Here is a 16,690-nt window from a genome sequence, read left to right on the forward strand (position 1 = left end):
AAGGTAATTTCATGAGTTTTCTCTCTGCAAAGTGAATGAGAAAAGACTCCAGTGTGCTGTAACATGAGATGGCCCCAACCACACTGTGATGTGCATATTAGATTTCTAGGAATCTTTGGCCTCAGATGGTTTTAAATAACCAGCAACCATAGTTCATAGGTCATCTGCTCTCCTTGTTCTTTGTTTTTCAGGGAAGTTCTTAGTTTACATTTTTATGTGTTTTAAGTAGAACTAAAAATTGTGCTTTATGTCTCTGTTCTTCACGTCCTGTAATTCTTGTTGAGATGTGTTTGAATCAATGATTTGGGTTTTTTTTAGGAGCTGGACAGTTGGGAAATAACAGAAGACTTGGATCAATGTCCACTGAAGTCTGTGGAAAGCTTTATGCCAATTTCAGTTGGCCTTTTGTCAAGTCTTTTAAAACTTTCATGAATATTTGGAACTATTTTAATGGGTGTGAAATGACATTTAACTCTTCCTTTTTAGTGATTTTTTCATTTTGAGCACACTCACACCCACATAATGGTATAGATTTCATTGATTTCTTTGGCCATTGTTTTAGTTAAGACACAGTGAGTTTTTAGCACCTTATTTTATGTATATGGTCTTAACACTGAATAAGGCATTCTGGGTATGAGTAGTATTCCTTAGGAAATATGTGCATGCTTTTCAGTACTTCATTTAGTTGAGATACTCTTGTTCTTTTGCAAACTATAATTTAACTTTACATCAGTCAGTATTAAGTAGTTGTGTTTAGCAGAGACACTGCAGGTCAATTATTCATCTGTTTTGATTCTCGGTTTCGTTTTGTTAGGCTTTTATCTCATTATTTGCATCTGGTTTCTGAAACTCCTCTAACTTTAATATGCATAAAGCTGTTGCCTTCAGTTTAATTAGCATGTAATGAATAAAGTGCCTTGTATGCAGAGAATCCACAGCCACAAGGGCTTTCTAGTCTGGAGTGAGGATTTGTCTGCTCCTCAGCACTCAGCTTTGTTAAATTATAGGAGAGAAGTTCTGCAAATCCTTCACTCACTGTCACTGCTCTGCTTTTTATGGAGGGTCTGGCTTTTCTAGGGATGCTGAAACCCCAGAGTGAATTTGGTTTACAGGCTGGTAAGCTGCCAAAGGCTCCACTCTAAGAACACAGGGGAGCAAATAGGAGCAGCCTCTAAGAGGCCAGTGAGATCTCTGAAAATCTCTGAATATCTACCTGATTTTACATAGTTAAGATGATATTTTTGAGTGGTTTAAAAAAAAAATCTCATTTTTCAATTTATAGTCTATGTTCTATTAAAAAATACTGAAGCAGATGCCATATTGTCATTGTCCTTGTCCAAATCTCATTTTGAAATTCATCCTTTTGAAACACACCAAGAAAATAGAACAAGTTCCTTACCTTGGTGATTACACCCAGATCCTGAGGAATTTCAAAGAGGCACATTGGATCTGAAAATTCCTTTAGCCCAGAGCTAAGCAAATGTTTCATAACAAATAACAAGAGGGGGAGGAATGTTGTCTTTTTCTCTTCTCAACTTTTCCACAAACAAAATGTTAAGTTCCTCTAAATTATTGATTCAAAAGTATTTGCTAACCATATGGGTCAACCTATGTCTTTCCATTTTCTTTCCAATGGCAGGGAATCTTCCTTCCAGAAAGATAGCAAATATGTGGTGTGAGGGAAGAAGAAAACAGCAAATTCCAACTGAGCAATCTCTTGGGTGTTCCTTCCCACCATATTCTCACAATTATTGCTATTATTAGTGATAGCCACAGTGGGATACAGAGGGAATAGACAGGAGTCCCTGGCCTTTGTCATGCTGTGTTGTCTAGACTTACAAGAATGTTAGATTTTGTCATCCTGCTTCCTCTCATGGTGTTATAATTGCAGAGAATCTGAAATAAAAGTGGAATTTTGACCTATCTGACCCTCTCCTTGTTGTGTCCTAAACCCATCAAGGTTAATGGAAAGTCATCCTTGATTCAGGGAAAATCAAATGTAGTGCATAAAGCTATGCTGAAAGTAGAAAACCCAATGCATGAATTTCCATGACATTTTTGACTGTATTTGAGCTGGATGAATACCTTGAATCTAACTCAGAACTATGGAGATGTTTCATGTATTTGTAGAAAAAATTCCCAGGACACCCAGGAATACACAGTAGCCAAAATCTGACCTGGAAAAAAATCTGGAATTCCTTCATGGTGTAAAGCTAGGAAAGATGAACCTGTGCCAGTCTGCTGCCCCTGTGCCGTGGCATTTCCAGCTGGCATGTTTGCCAGCCAGCACAGTGGAGCCTTAGGACGCTTTGCTTTAACCAATTTAGGGTAAAATTGTTTAACAGTTTAGGAACCTGCAGGAAAAGGACCTGGCAGTTGTTGTCCCATTGCCCCCTTTGCAGAGCTCCAGAGGACTGGAGCTCTGTCTGAAGCCAGGTCAGCATTCTCTGCATTGCTTTGGAGTTCCCAAAGTGATTAAGTCAATACAAATCCTTGAAACCATCCCATACCTGGAAAAAATGGCAAATGGTGTGTGATTGAATGAGTGTCCAGACTGCTCTGTGGCACTTCCCCTTTCTTCTTGACAACTTCATAAAACTGGGTGTTATCAAAAAGAAGGTATCTTTCATTCACACAACATTTTTCAACTTGGAGGATGAGTTTGATGTAAAACCCAAAGGAAGAATGTCTTATTGGAGATTTAGGGTCATTTCTGTTGGAAAAAAGTGACTACATTTGTAAGGCACTCAGTCAGCTACAGCCCTGTAAAGGTGCAGCAAAATACAAGCAGGGCTCAGAATTCAGTCACTTCTTCTCCCCCAACAGGAATTCTCAATCCACCCTTATAGTGTTAAATATAGAAATGATGTTTGGGGCTGAGACTTCATGTGCATCAGGGACAGTTTCTTACAGGAAAATGTAGAACCCTTTTTTTTTTCCCATATGGTTTGAATCATTTACAAAACGAATCCTACAGGAATAATTTCAGATGTGGAAACCTTTAAAATGGGGAAATAAGAACCAGATTCACTACATTTCTGTATTCCAGCTGAAAAAAAAAATTGCTTAGCAGTGCCCAATTATCAGAGCATTCTAGATAAAGATTGCTTCTCAGAACCACTTGTAAATTGTATGATGACACACATCATAAGGATTAAAATATTAGTCATCTTCCCTACAGGAAAGTACTTTGTCATGACCAAATGTGAACTGACATTTGAAATATGCCAAGTTATTGCAATGAGCAGGCGAGTTAAATTCCTGTCAATTATTTAAAACCTGTCTTTCATTGATGGAGGCAATTTAACCTTCTTTTAGAATGTGAAGTAGATACAGGCTGAGATACATAATTAGGAATTCATGCTGAAAAGAGAAAAATGGGCAGACTATGGATCAGAATATAATTTGTATTGTTTTGTTGTTGTTATTATTAATATTAATATTATTCAGAGGCCAGTTAGACCTTCTCAGTTCATAATGTGGAATCTCTTCTATTGCCAAAATTGAGATCACAGTGTGATTTTATGAGCAGTATAATTGGGCCCCTGTGAAAGGTGCTTATACTGGGGAGTTCTGCAAAGCTGCCTTTGATTTGGATCAACAGAAGAGAGATTCTATGAAAAGAGCACAGTGGATGGCTGTAGTCTGTTGAGGATCTGTAGATCTTTAATAAATCTTTCCAGCTGGAATAGACATAAAATCAGTTTCAGTAGTAAATGGTTAAAGCTGTGAAGATTCAGATGTAACATTGAATTTTCACTTGCTTTTCACTGTGTTGAGTTTTCCTCATGGGAAACAGTTCTTAAAGTGCAGAAAATTCCACAGATCCTGAAAAAATACCATGCTTACATTAGGCATTCAAGCTGCTCTCCTTGTGATACCCATGGCATTGAGGGCCTGGGAGGCTGTGCTAAAGAGCATCCATTTCAGAAGGGAGGAGGTGATGCATGTGACATTTCTGCATTTTCAAAGACTTTTTTGAGGAAGGAGGTAGAATCATGGTCTTGGAGGATGCAAGATGTGGGGCAAGATGGTTTGCAATTGACATTTGTTTGTCTGCACATATTTTTCTGAAGCCTAAGAGATATGTAGTCCTTGTGGGATGTCAGTTTTGGCAGGAGGATGTTGGCACATGGTAGAGCCTCACTGATCCAAACCAAAAATCTGTATCTAGTACTGTGTATATAATGTAATAGAATTACCTGATGAAACTTCTTTTTGGTTTTTGACTTGGTAAAAAGGGGTGTTTATTACAACATGTTTTACAAAACCAAGAAATGAAATAAAATCATAACTGATTAATGAGCTGCATGGAAATACTTCCTCAGTGCCACCCACATTTCCCTGGCCCTGCTCCTGGAAACACTTCATCACATGTGCAGTTTTATGCACAGATCCTATGTGAAAACTACAGTGTAGTTTTCCCATACTTGTGTCTTTCAGAGATCCAAGAAGGAAAACAATTACTTGCCTTTAGTGATTAGCTTTCCTTTGTAGGAGGGTATAAATTGTACATTGTGTGTAAATTCTGATTAAATTGCAGGGAGTTGATTACTGAATGATGATGCTTAAGCATTCAGATGCTTCAGCTTTGTGCTGCTGACCTGTAATGTAATTTTCTACTTGAAGTACCCATAAGTTTGGGTTTTTTGTCTGGTAATACCTTATTGAGAAAAAGCTGTGAACTTTAATTCAAATATTTTCTGCTATGACCTGTGCACTTATGAGAAGTTGTTATTTTCTAGAAGCATTTCCTTTTTCTGTATATCCTGTACACAAACCTGAATTGTGGGAGTCCAGGGTTTTTCCCTGGCTCCTCTGGGGATGCAAAAACCCTCCTGGCAGACCTCTCAGAGACCCCCGAGTGCTGCCCAGGAGCTGCAGGGGCTGGATTTGGCTCCCTGGGAGAATCTGCCCACATTGAGAGAAGAGACACAGAAAATAATGATGAGTAGAGTGTAAATTAGAATGTTAGAATGTAGTATAAGTAGGTTTTTAGATTGTTTATATTAAGGGCCATGTGACCAAGATGGAGGATCCTGGGTGTGGTGGGCTTCTTCCTCCTTCTTCTTCGTGTCTTCCATGCTGAAGTTGCACCCTAGGAACCACAGATTGGATGGGGAAAGAACTGGACATTGTAAAGAGGTTGCATGGCATTGGGGAGAATTTGTAAATATTGTATACGTAGTTTAGAGTATTAAGACCTTGGCGCATTCCGCCCTGGGGCTCTTCTGCAATGGTCGACCTGCAGAGCGGACCTGTGTCGGGCTGGCTGAAACATTTTTAAAGATAAGATAAATAAACAGCCCTGAAGCAACACAAGGTCATCTCGAGCTGCTTTCTTGCCGGTGCCTCTGAGAGAACCAGACTTTTTACCACCTTCATGCCCTCTCTGGGAGGTCTCACGCCTGAAGAGACCCTCAGAGACAGGACACTGAATGGGTTAACATTGCACGTGAAACCATCCATGCTATTGTATGAAGGTACTGTGCTGCCTGTCCCACCACACTTGTTTTTCCAAATTGGAAATCTGGTCATCTCCAAAAGGAAAGGACGCTGGGACGAATATCCAGATGGCACCTTAAGTAATCCCTAACTGGAGTGCTGACCAGTGTCGAGGTGCTCATTGTGGGGGTTCAGGAAGGTGGAGCTGGTGTGCTCCAGCTGTGAGCCGTGGCAGCTGCTCCCTAACCTCGGCGGTGTCTCTTTTCCAGTCGGGTTTGATCCGGACGCGGCAGATGGAGTTCCTCATCTCCCCCTTACCTCGGCAGCTGGCACAGGAGCACAGCTTCACGTCCCCCGCCGGCCACCACCCGCACGTGCTGTACAAGAGGACTGCCGAGGGCAAGGTGCACGGCTCCCCAGCCCGGCCCCAGCCCAAACCCTCCCCTGGCCGCCGCAGAACGCGCGCCAGCGCCCACCGCCACGGGAGGTTCCAAAAGCAGCATTTTTGTGGACGGCGCAAGAAATGTATGTAAGGAAACTTTCTCTCCTTTCTTGAGGTAGAGGCTGTTTCAGGCTGTGTGGTGGTCCCGAGGTGTCCTTCACATCCCTTTGGGATGGAGACGTAATAATGTTAAATTGCATATTTCTAACGTGAAACGCGTATGAGGAACTTGAGTTTTCCTCTAAGTTCATAGAATCGTCTCTTTTATTAAGCTGTTTAGTTTTCTTGTACTTCACCTAGATTAAAAGACCCCAGTGGTGAATTTTTTTTAAAAATGACATAGTTTTCAGTAAGCAGTTCTGCACAGTGATGGATGCCAAGTCCCTGAACTTCTCTCTGTTAGATTGGGGATAAAAAATTAATTTGGCTTGAAGATGCAGGAAAAAAAGCTTCAAAATCATTAATTTCTGAGAGCATAGAGAAAAAGTCTTTCAGAACTCACCATTTGATAATGAAATTTTCAGCAACTGAGATCTTCAAACAGAACCACCCATGTAAATTGTTAAATAAGATTTTGGAGCCACGTCTTAAAAAATATATTGAAACATATTATCCTGCCAAGATCCATTCTGAGTCCTTCATTAGGCCCTCAAATTGCAGAACATTTTAAAGCCCCCTTGGACCCCATATCTGTACTTTTCGCATTCAGTTGAGTCTTTTTGAAAGCTGATCAGCTTCTGAGCTGAGGTTCTTAATGAGTGTCTCCAGAACTGTGAACAGTATTGAAAACAGTGCCTCAGTCCACTTATACTCTTCCAACTTCCTACTGAAGTTCCGAGAAAATGAGCAGCTTCCTTTTCCAAAGGTGTGTAAGGAAGAAGGAGAAAATAAATAGAAGGGAAGGAATGAGAAGGGAGTTAGTGGGAAAGGTGGCTGGCTGAGACTGGGGCCTGGAAACAAATGGCTTGTTAAAATTTCAGCAATCCTTCCCCCCAGGTTTGAAAGCCAACCCTCAAATGCCAGATGCACAAGCCTGTGATTCAACCTGTAAACATTTACCTTCTAATGCAATCCAAAACTGCCTTGTTACATCCTCCCTTTCCATCCTGTCTGGTTTCCCTGCTGCAGAGCAGGGCTGAGGGTGCTCTGTTATCTCCTCTGCCCTACACTGGCCCATTTTGTTTGGATTGTCCACTGTGAGTTTGTGCTTTATTTACTGTTCCTCCTGTGACTGCTTGTCCAAAATGAGAATTATCCCTGCCCTCTTGAGCTTTTACACAGTACTTATCCCTAGAACAGATGAGAGCATTTTGAACACTGTGTTTGTTTGACCTCCTGGGATGTGAGGAGATGTTTTTGTTATTCCTGTCTTATACTGGGACTCAGACACAGGAGAGGTCAGAAGTAACCAGTGATTCTGGGAACTGAATTGAGAAACTGAATTTTTCTGTAAAAATACTTTGTCCTTTTGTAAGTCTACATGGATATCTATTTATTCAATAATTTAGCTTACAGCTATGAGCTCTTAGCTGCATATTCAAGCAGGTTCTATATTAAATGAAGAACATGCAATTAGCTTACAACTGTGATGAGTTAGTAAAAGTGATTTACCCATCATTGTTTAGGAACTTGATGTCAGACACACTCTTGGGGTCTGATTCAGCAAGATGGCATTTAAGTAACTTACCCACAAAACTCTTTGTTTTCACACCCTGTGGTCTTTCACTTTGTGCAGTTCATACCTGCAACCTTCTGAGATAAAGAAAGGAGTTCTGAAAAATAACAATATATTTCCAGACTTGGCCTTGGGTAATTTACAGAACAAATCAATCTCATCTTCACTGAATGAAATACAAATAAAATCACATGTCATTGTTTAATTGAGTAGAGGAAAATACAGGATGCAGAAGAAATTACCCCAGTAAATGGAACCCTTTTTCTATGAGTATTTGATTTTTAATTTTTTTTTAACATTTTTAAACATTGTTTTCCTGGTCTTATTCTGAGATCTGGAGTCATATCAATTAGAAATTTTCAGTGAAATCCAATCTGGTCACCTGAAATAGAATTCCAGTTTGAATGTACAAAGGGATGAAGAATTCAGTCTGACAAAAGGTGGTCCTCTGCTATTAACCCTGCCTAGTTAGGGTCAATTTATCCTTACCCAAGAATGAAATCAAACTTGATGAGCAGTAAGAGGGAAGAGCACATTGGCACTTGGGTGTCATAAAAATAATGTCCCACACACCATCTTTTAAAATTTCATATGCAGGCAGTTTGTAAGCACTAGAAAAGCCAGTTGATCATCTTCCAAATTCTGTCACAACCTAAATGCATTTAGATCATTAGAGAATTAACTCATAGTTAGTAAAACATGCATGAAACTTCTGCTGCTTAGGTTTTATGAGTAGCAGTGGAGTAAATTCAAGGGCAGAACTTCACTTCTCATGGATATGTGTGTCCAAAGCACTTCAAAATAGTACCTGGGCACTGATGTGCCTTGAACTGAGCACTTCCCTCTTGGATGAGGCCTGTCCTTGTGTCTTGTGAAAAGTTCTTAGAGCTTGTAAGGGATGGTTGTGTATAATGAGTGATGCATTTGAAAATCACCATAACCTGGTTCATTGTACATTAAATGCACATTAGAGTGCTGAGTTCTTGGAAGCAGACCACTGTTGTGCATTCTGTGGTGTCCTTCATTTCCCAGTTTGGTGTGGAAGAAAGTAGGGTCTGTTTTAGCTCTTTGGAATGACTTTCTGATGAGGCACAGGCAGGATTTTTTAAATTACCTGAGGCTCCCTCACTTGTGTTGTTACATCCTGTATCAAAAAACCCCATTATTATCCAAAGAGTTTGTTAAAGTGGCCTTTGAGTTAATTCTTGATGCAAAGACAGTATAGGTTTATGCAGAAGAATCTGTGGATAGCAAGAGCACTGTAGGATGAGGGAGATGGATTTCTCTTCCCATTTTCTGGTTCCCTGAAGAGCTGGAGTAGAAACAATTCTCCAGCTGTGCCACTGCCTGTGCTGCACCAGCACAGAGGGAGAAAATGCACCCTGGATTTGGGATATGCATTGCTTGTTGCCTTGGTGTTCCCTGACTTTTCCCTGTACTCAATAAATACATTCCCAGCAGGAATAATCTCGCTGGCAGTTTGGCATGGAAGGGCAATGTCAGTCCCAATATCAGGCTGGCAGAATTTACTTGTGGAGTGTGTCTGATTTCTGTACTACCCATGGACATCTGTTGTGGAAAGGACTATTTTTTGCCAACTGCTGTGTAAGTAGCACATGCCAAACACCTCAGGAAGTTATCAAAAGGACAGGAAAAATGCAGATACTCTGTTAAAAATTCTGTTGTATTTTTTTTGCACAGATGCTACCATTTTATTAGATTGATTCCTTATTTTAAACTGCTTATTGAATATAAATGTGGTTCTCCCATTTCCTTCTCTCCCTGTAGCAGCCCTTCCCTCAGGAATGAATCAGGTCTTTTTTAATAAATATGGAAGAACTTAGCCAGAAGTATTAAATCACATGCTATAAAAATAATCTAAGGCTTTAAACCTGTGATACTTCATGTTCTGATGAAACTGTTCATGGGTGATCTGAACTCTTTCCAAAACAGTTTTATTTCCTTGTAGATGCACCCAAGCCACCCACAGCAGAGACCTACATTCGCTCAGATGAGTATGGGACTTCTGCAAGGTTCAAAAGATCTTCTGCTAAGATTCAGAAAAATGGAAGTCTAAACGTTGAAACCCTTGTTGTGGCAGATAAAAAAATGTTGGAGAAGCATGGCAAGGAAAATGTAACAACATATATCTTAACAGTCATGAACATGGTAAGGTGTGGTGTCACTGAAGTGTCTTTTCCCTGGGGAGTATTGTTGTGTCAGTGTAGGACAGTTCATTAGACAAATACTGATAACAAAAAGAGCAGAGACACCTTATGCAAGCCTTTCTTCAAGCCTCATCTAATGTAGTACTTAGATCAAAAAGCCTTTAAATACACGTCTTTAGAACATCACAGCTCTGGCAACAGTACTGTAGAGTAAAAAAAATAGAAACATTTAAAATGTTACATTTTAAAATACTTCCTGTGTAGTACAAAAAATGCAGATACTCTGAAATGGAAATTTTCATTTAGTATCACGAAGCTTTATCTGTTTCATGTCTCCTAGAAACACTTATTTGAGAAAGCACAAATATATTTCCATAAAATTGATATAATTTGACTAGAGATATGTTTTCCTTCATGGCCTTGCTCTTTATTTTTGTAGTGAAAAACTTGAGCTTGAACTTTGGCCTTAATTTCACTTGATCCAGGAGACCAAGAACAGATCAAAGCCCATTGAAGTCAACAGAGGGTTTTCAAGTTTTTAACTAAGGGTGGTTTGGGGCATAATTCTTCTGGTTTGAGTTCTTGTGGGTTAATCCTACAAGGTATATAACTCCATTAGCTAGTACTGAAAATTGAAGTCCAAGGCAATAACTCAGTACATATGTTTAATCTATTAAAAAGGGATTATGCACATAGGTGATATTTCCTCTCCAATAATCATTTCAGGTCTCTAGTCTGTTTAAGGATGGAACAATTGGAAGTGATATAAACATTATTGTTGTGAGCCTGCTTCTTTTGGAACAAGAACCTGTAAGTTATGTCAGAATTTTTGTCTGAGCTACTTCATTTGCTGCTGTTGGGAGCCTTGGGTGCTCCCACATTATATGCAGGGAGATTTCTTAAGACATAGAGTGTTAGAAGAAGAATAAAACTGCCAAAATCTCCAAAATGACACTTTCTACTTTTCACTGCTTCTTGGTCTTTGATTCTAAATTCTTCATTACATATAAATATTCTTTAGAAACATTGAAATGCTTCCAGTAAGACAAAACCTAACATTTTCCAGCGTTTCCTTGAGGAGAAATGACTGGAGTAAGAAATCTACTTAATAAGTATTTAAATAGATAGAATAATTTTGAATTGTGCTTTCCAAGATGTAATGATCAGAAGTGGTAAGGAGTCAGAAGTCCCAAACTGAAGAAAACATGTAACAAAATGTGACAGTGGAGCCAATTCTTGTGTCAAGGGTGCTGAGACAAAAAAAGACAAAAAAAGACAAAAATCTCTATTGCTGTAAAGAAATTTGTGATGGGTTGATCTACTTGGATAATATTTTCCTCCCCAGTAATTACAAATACATTATAATAACAATATTGAATATGGCTTGGTGTTCACCATTCTCAGGAATCAGATATATTTGCACACTGCAATTCGAACCACCAGCTTTAAAAATATCAGTGTGCCTGGGGAGAGGCCCAGTTTTATTTTACAGTTGTAAGAGATTCCCTCATCGGCTGACTCAGCCCTAACATGGGAATACAGAAGTTGATGTCGAGCAAATATGAAATATTCCCTCCCTTTTCCCTAAGCAGCTCTTGCTCTTTCCATGCCATGCACTGCTGCGAACACCTTGTGTGTGTGTGTGCCCCCCTGCAGGGCGGGCTGCTGATCAACCACCACGCTGACCAGTCCCTGAACAGCTTCTGCCAGTGGCAGTCGGCCCTGGTTGGCAAGAACGGGAAGCGCCACGACCACGCCATCCTGCTGACGGGCTTGGACATCTGCTCCTGGAAGAACGAGCCCTGTGACACCTTAGGTGTGCCACCACAACAGGGCTGAGGCTTGGGGGTGTCCACAGCAGGAGCTGAGTTGGTTTCAAATAAAATAATCCATTTTTGCACAAGCTGTTAGTCTTCTTGAAGAGGGCAGGACAGTATTTTTTTTTTTTTTTTTGGATTGTCATCTCTTCAAGGAATATTTTTTATTTCTGTTTTTATTTTCTTTTTGTGGCTTCTTGCCTTTTCTGAATGAGATTCCTCCCTAATTTGAAAGCAGCAAAGGCATGGGGGGTGGGTTGAGGGGAGAATAATCTTTACAAACAAAGTGTAGTTGGAGAGGTTAGGTTTGATTTATACTTTTTATATAGGAGTTCCTTTATTGTCAAATAAAAGTCTGCTGTAATTCCTCCATGATACACCTGATAAAGTAGATAAGTGTCTCCATGTGCCAAGATAAACTGGATTATTAGGACCAGTGCAGATGATATGAGTGTTTGGAATTCTGGAGAGAGGGGAACAAGCTGTTTTACTGCTTCCTTCCTTCAGGATTTGCACCCATCAGTGGCATGTGCAGCAAATACCGCAGTTGCACCATTAATGAAGATACAGGCCTTGGACTGGCTTTTACAATTGCTCATGAATCTGGACACAAGTAAGTTCCTTCTTCTATAAACAAATATGTAAGTGAATGGAAACGTAGCCTATTTAATATAAATCAGTTAAATATAGATCATTTGGATTGGCTCATTCTGAATATAAATCATTTGGAAGCCCAAGGAGTGGTGGTGAACAGGGTTCCATCCAGCTGGTGGCTGGAGTTCTGCTGGGCTCAGAACTGGCCAGTCCTCTTTAACACCTTTGAGCTTCCCATACTCTTCCCATGTTCTGGAAGGCAAATCCCTTCTGGAATCCATGTGGTTGCTCCAAAAAGAAAGGGGTTGCTGTGGGTTACTGCAGCTTCACAGGAGAGTTGGTCTCTCTGAGTCTCCCAGAAGACTCAGTGGTTCATGGAAAACTTTGAACCTGTCCTTTGTTCTCTCTACCAGTTTAACAAATGATTTGGGTAAAAAACATCTTTGTAATGGTCTCTGCCTTTTGTAGAATGACTAATGTTCTAATTTTCTTAGAACCTGATGTCTCTCATACAAAACCAGTAATAATCTTTTGTGAAGCTTCAGCTATTCTTCAGATTGTTGAATTAAAACTAAAGAAGATGATCAGATTTTGTTCAGCTGTTTTTTCCCCAAATAATTCTGGATTACTTTTCCTCAACTTTGTGCATGGTTTTGATTTCCAGTTTAGCACAGTTCAAGCTGGAGTCTGCCTCAGCACTGGCAGTAGGAAAGCAGAGTTTCTCTGTGTGGTACAAACCTAACATCAAGGCTTAGTTAAATGTTGCTTTATTTTTCAGCAACATTAATGCACAGAAAACCTTTGGAAAGCAGTGATTCTCTATTCTGCTGATGGGTCAAGGCATGAAGCCTTCCCATTCTGCCTGACTGCACCAGGACTATTCAGTTTTCATTGCACTGATGTGCTCTGCAGTACACACTATGACCTAATGTCTACACGAGTGACCCTTTCACAGGTTTCTGTACATCTGAAGGGAAGCAAGGAATTAAAGAGTAATCCAGCTCCAGTGAGGCCCGTGGGAATTGTGCCAAAGCATTCAAAGGACCAGATATGTAATATGAATATTGTTTCATCCTCCTGTCAAACTAATGCAGTTTCACTGACCTCAGTACATTTTTAATGCCCTTCAATCAGTATTAGGAGAGAATCAGACCCATAGCTTGTTTTTCAAGAATTATCCCATTTAGTCTCTTAATGTTCTCCTTCCTTTTTATTTTCTTATTTGCTTTGAGAGATTCAACTTGGATTTTTTTTTCTCTCTTTTTTTTTCTCTTCCTTTCTTCACCACTGCCTTTGATTCACATATTGTTTAACCTTCCTTTGGTATACTTACATGCTCCTAATAAAATATTTCTTATCTCCTGGGAAAAGCCTGTGCCAGACACAAAATGTCTTTATGATCATTTGTCGTGTTCATGGTCCTGAGACTACCTAATATGTGATGTATGGCAACAGAACTTGGTTTCTGTGATACAGAGATTCTTGGAAGAAAAATACCCAAAAACTTATGACAGCTTTGGAGGTGCTAAGGTCCACTGTGAATGTATTAACCAAAGGCTTCACAGAGGGAGAATATCACACTCTGTGATCCACTGAAAGCTTCAGTGGTTAGACATTTTAGTGGTTTGTTAGACATTTTAATGATTTTCTAAAGTTTGTGTTTTTACCTGAAACCTTAACAGCTCCTCAGGGCGTTCAGAGCCCATTGTGTCAGTGGGATATAAACTGGGAATTCTCTGGCTGCAGTGCAGGGGAACACAGTGTTTTATGAAGGGTTCTAAAACACTGGCTCAATTGGTACTTTTTTTGTCCATTTATAGGAAGAGCCATATATTTTAGGAAGTTTGGAGCCTCAGCTGGTGGCAAGTCATGCAGTAACCCTGATGAGCCTGTAATGATTTATAGCAGTAGAGGCTTGAGTCCAGTAAATGAGATATTCCCTGCACATGCAGAGATTACATTTATAAAGTCACCAGTGTTCTACAATAATGAAGTAACAGATGATGAAATTTCTATCCCAAACACATTGAAATTCACAGATGTCCTATGCAGTCAGTAAATACAGAACAGCAAAAGGAAAACCTCTAAAAATTAGCTTTATTATATCAATAAAATCTCCATAATCTTTAATTATAATGTGATTTTTAAATTATTGCTTATTATTCTTTATATCATCCTAATACCTCTCCTAGTGAAAGCAGGATCTCCTGATGCTCAGACTGAGCAAAGCAGTTTTCTCAGTAAGAGGCACTATTCCTATTAAAGAGTTACAGTCTAGACAAAAGGACAATGTAAAAAAGGTGAGGAAACCAATGTGATTTGCCTGAGATAATATAGCAAGTTAGCAGCCAAAATTAGAAAAAATAATATTTTTGTATTCACTGTTCTGTATTCTATTTGTTCACATTTCCTTTGCTACAAATGGAGATCTGTAGCTCTTCCCTCCAGTCAGGAAGGCAGTTTGGTGTGTAAGGCACATTCCTATGGGTGGTATTTCTCTGGATTCTGACCTCCACAACATTCATGTTCACAGGCACTGTCCCTGGGCAGAGACAGGCTCACCCTGCCTGCAGGTTTTAACCTGGGAGATTCACAGGAAAGGACAAGTGTGGCTGATGCTGTCCATCCACCTCACCATGGAACTGTTCTGCTTTGGCAGTGACAAATGGCTAAAGTGGGAAACTTTGGGCACAGTCTGCAGCTCCAGTGCCGCTGTGCAGTGTCCTGTCACTGGCTGACTGTGCAGCACCAGTGTGGCTCTTCCTTGGAACCTGACCATCCTTTCTCATCAGACAAGAGTGTGATGACAAAAATTGCTGTTAATTGGAATTTGACTCATACCCATACTAATTTGTATGGTACATCAGTTTTTATCCCTTTGGAATGAAAGGGGTGAATTCCTCCTTCCCTGTGGAGTTCAAGCATAGAGCTGTTACCCAGGAAATTTTTATTTCCCCCTAAATTTTGTCTTGCTTCTGTTTAATCTCGACTTTTCCACCTGGTTCTCTTTTCAGCTTTGGGATGATTCACGATGGAGAAGGAAATGCTTGTAGAAAAGCTGAGGGAAACATCATGTCTCCCACACTCACTGGAAACAATGGAGTGTTTTCTTGGTCTGTGTGCAGCAGGCAGTATCTCAACAAATTTCTCAGGTAGGTCAGATATAAATCTGGGCTGGTGCCAGGGAATGCAGCTTTAGTAATTGGGCTTGAATTCTAAACAGCATAAAATTGCTGAAGTGTGAAGATCTCCTCCTTTAAGCCCACACACTCAGGCTGCTGGAGCCTTGAGGTGCCATGGCTTTTGTCCTGCCTGCTTTCAAAGCATGGGTTTCACCCTCCAGGAATACCCTGCAGGAATGACTGGCATATCATTCTTTCCCAGGCATTCCTGTCAGCAGCTGGGTTTATTAGAGAATTAGTAGGAAGTGTACACAAAAGAGGGCAGACACAGTGGTACCAAAGTCATTACAAGATGTAAATTAACATTGGTGGCCTTTCTCACTGAGTTTCTCTCTTGATCTAGCTCATGTCATGAGTACAGGACATTTTACATTTTTCACATCCTGTTTCTGGCAGCAAGAAAAAAGGAGAAGGGGAAAGATGTCAGCTTTTTTCCAGCATGTTGTCATTACTCATTGATGCCTTTAGAGGAACTGTTTTTCAATCACTGTTTAATTCATGATTACATTAATCTTTCCCATATTTATTTTTTTCTTTGGTCATTCATGGGTAGACTGTACAGTGTAGGAGATATTTTGAGCAAAAGCAACACAGGCATTTTAGATGTTAATTCCTTAGAGTGAGAAGCAGATAGTTATGTGGATCTGGTCCTTGAATTCCCAGTCAATATATTTGAGTACCAGCCAGAAAAGGTTCTGGGTTCTGAGTTCTGGAGCTTTTTTAATGCTGCAGTGATGCAATATATTATGTGTACAGAAGCTAATTGCAAGCTAAAAAGTCAGATGAGCCCTCCAAGCTGCCATGTGGTCCCAGAGACTGGCACTTGGAAAGCATATCCAGCATGGAGTGTTACAGGGGCTCTGTGTAAGGAGCTCTGTGTAAGGGGCTCTGTATAAGGGGTTCTGTGTAAGGGATTCTGTGTAAGGGGCTCTGTGTAAGGGGTTCTATATGAGGGTTTCTGTGTAAGGGGCTCTGTGTAAGGGATTCTGTGTAAGGGATTCTGTGTAAGGAGTTCTGTGTAAGGGGTTCTCAGGCAGAGACCAAGGGGAAAAGGTGGAGCTGGGAGCTGTGCTCTGGCACAGCCAGCCCAAAGCACACACCTTGCAACAACAGCTCCACACAGGGCAGGTGCTGCAATGGGACACTGTGCCTGCTGCTTCTGCTCATTCCTGATTTGGGGAATCCACTGAAGGGAAAGAAGCAGATGAGGTCACCTCACTCTTGGTTCCCCATGAATACAGGGAGGAAAAGAATTTGAAACATTCTTTTTTGTTGTCACAACAGTCCCAAAGCCTGGAAATTCCTGCTTCCTTAAAACTTTGCAGGTCAGGCTACCAACAAGATGTCAAGAACTTTTGGTTCCTGCA

At 40.3% G+C, this 16,690-nt stretch overlaps 1 protein-coding gene across 4 annotated transcripts in view; it reads left to right on the plus strand.

Annotated features, from left to right (window-relative positions):
- The window catches only part of ADAMTS18 (ADAM metallopeptidase with thrombospondin type 1 motif 18), a 79,412-nt gene that overhangs the window by 23,232 nt on the left and 39,490 nt on the right, over positions 1–16,690 (plus strand). For 3 of the 4 annotated variants that reach the window (XM_079316465.1, XM_079316466.1, XM_079316467.1), the window contains exons 4-9: positions 5,715–5,970; positions 9,532–9,731; positions 10,457–10,540; positions 11,387–11,546; positions 12,055–12,160; positions 15,156–15,293. In XM_079316465.1, coding sequence (XP_079172591.1) covers positions 5,715–5,970; positions 9,532–9,731; positions 10,457–10,540; positions 11,387–11,546; positions 12,055–12,160; positions 15,156–15,293 — 944 coding nt within the window. Of the gene's footprint in view, positions 1–5,714; positions 5,971–9,515; positions 9,732–10,456; positions 10,541–11,386; positions 11,547–12,054; positions 12,161–15,155; positions 15,294–16,690 lie in introns of all 4 variants that reach the window. The other variant, XM_079316468.1, reaches the window with a different exon arrangement.

This window comes from Erithacus rubecula (assembly GCF_903797595.1).
Source record: "Erithacus rubecula genome assembly, chromosome: 12".
Lineage (NCBI taxonomy): Eukaryota > Metazoa > Chordata > Aves > Passeriformes > Muscicapidae > Erithacus > Erithacus rubecula.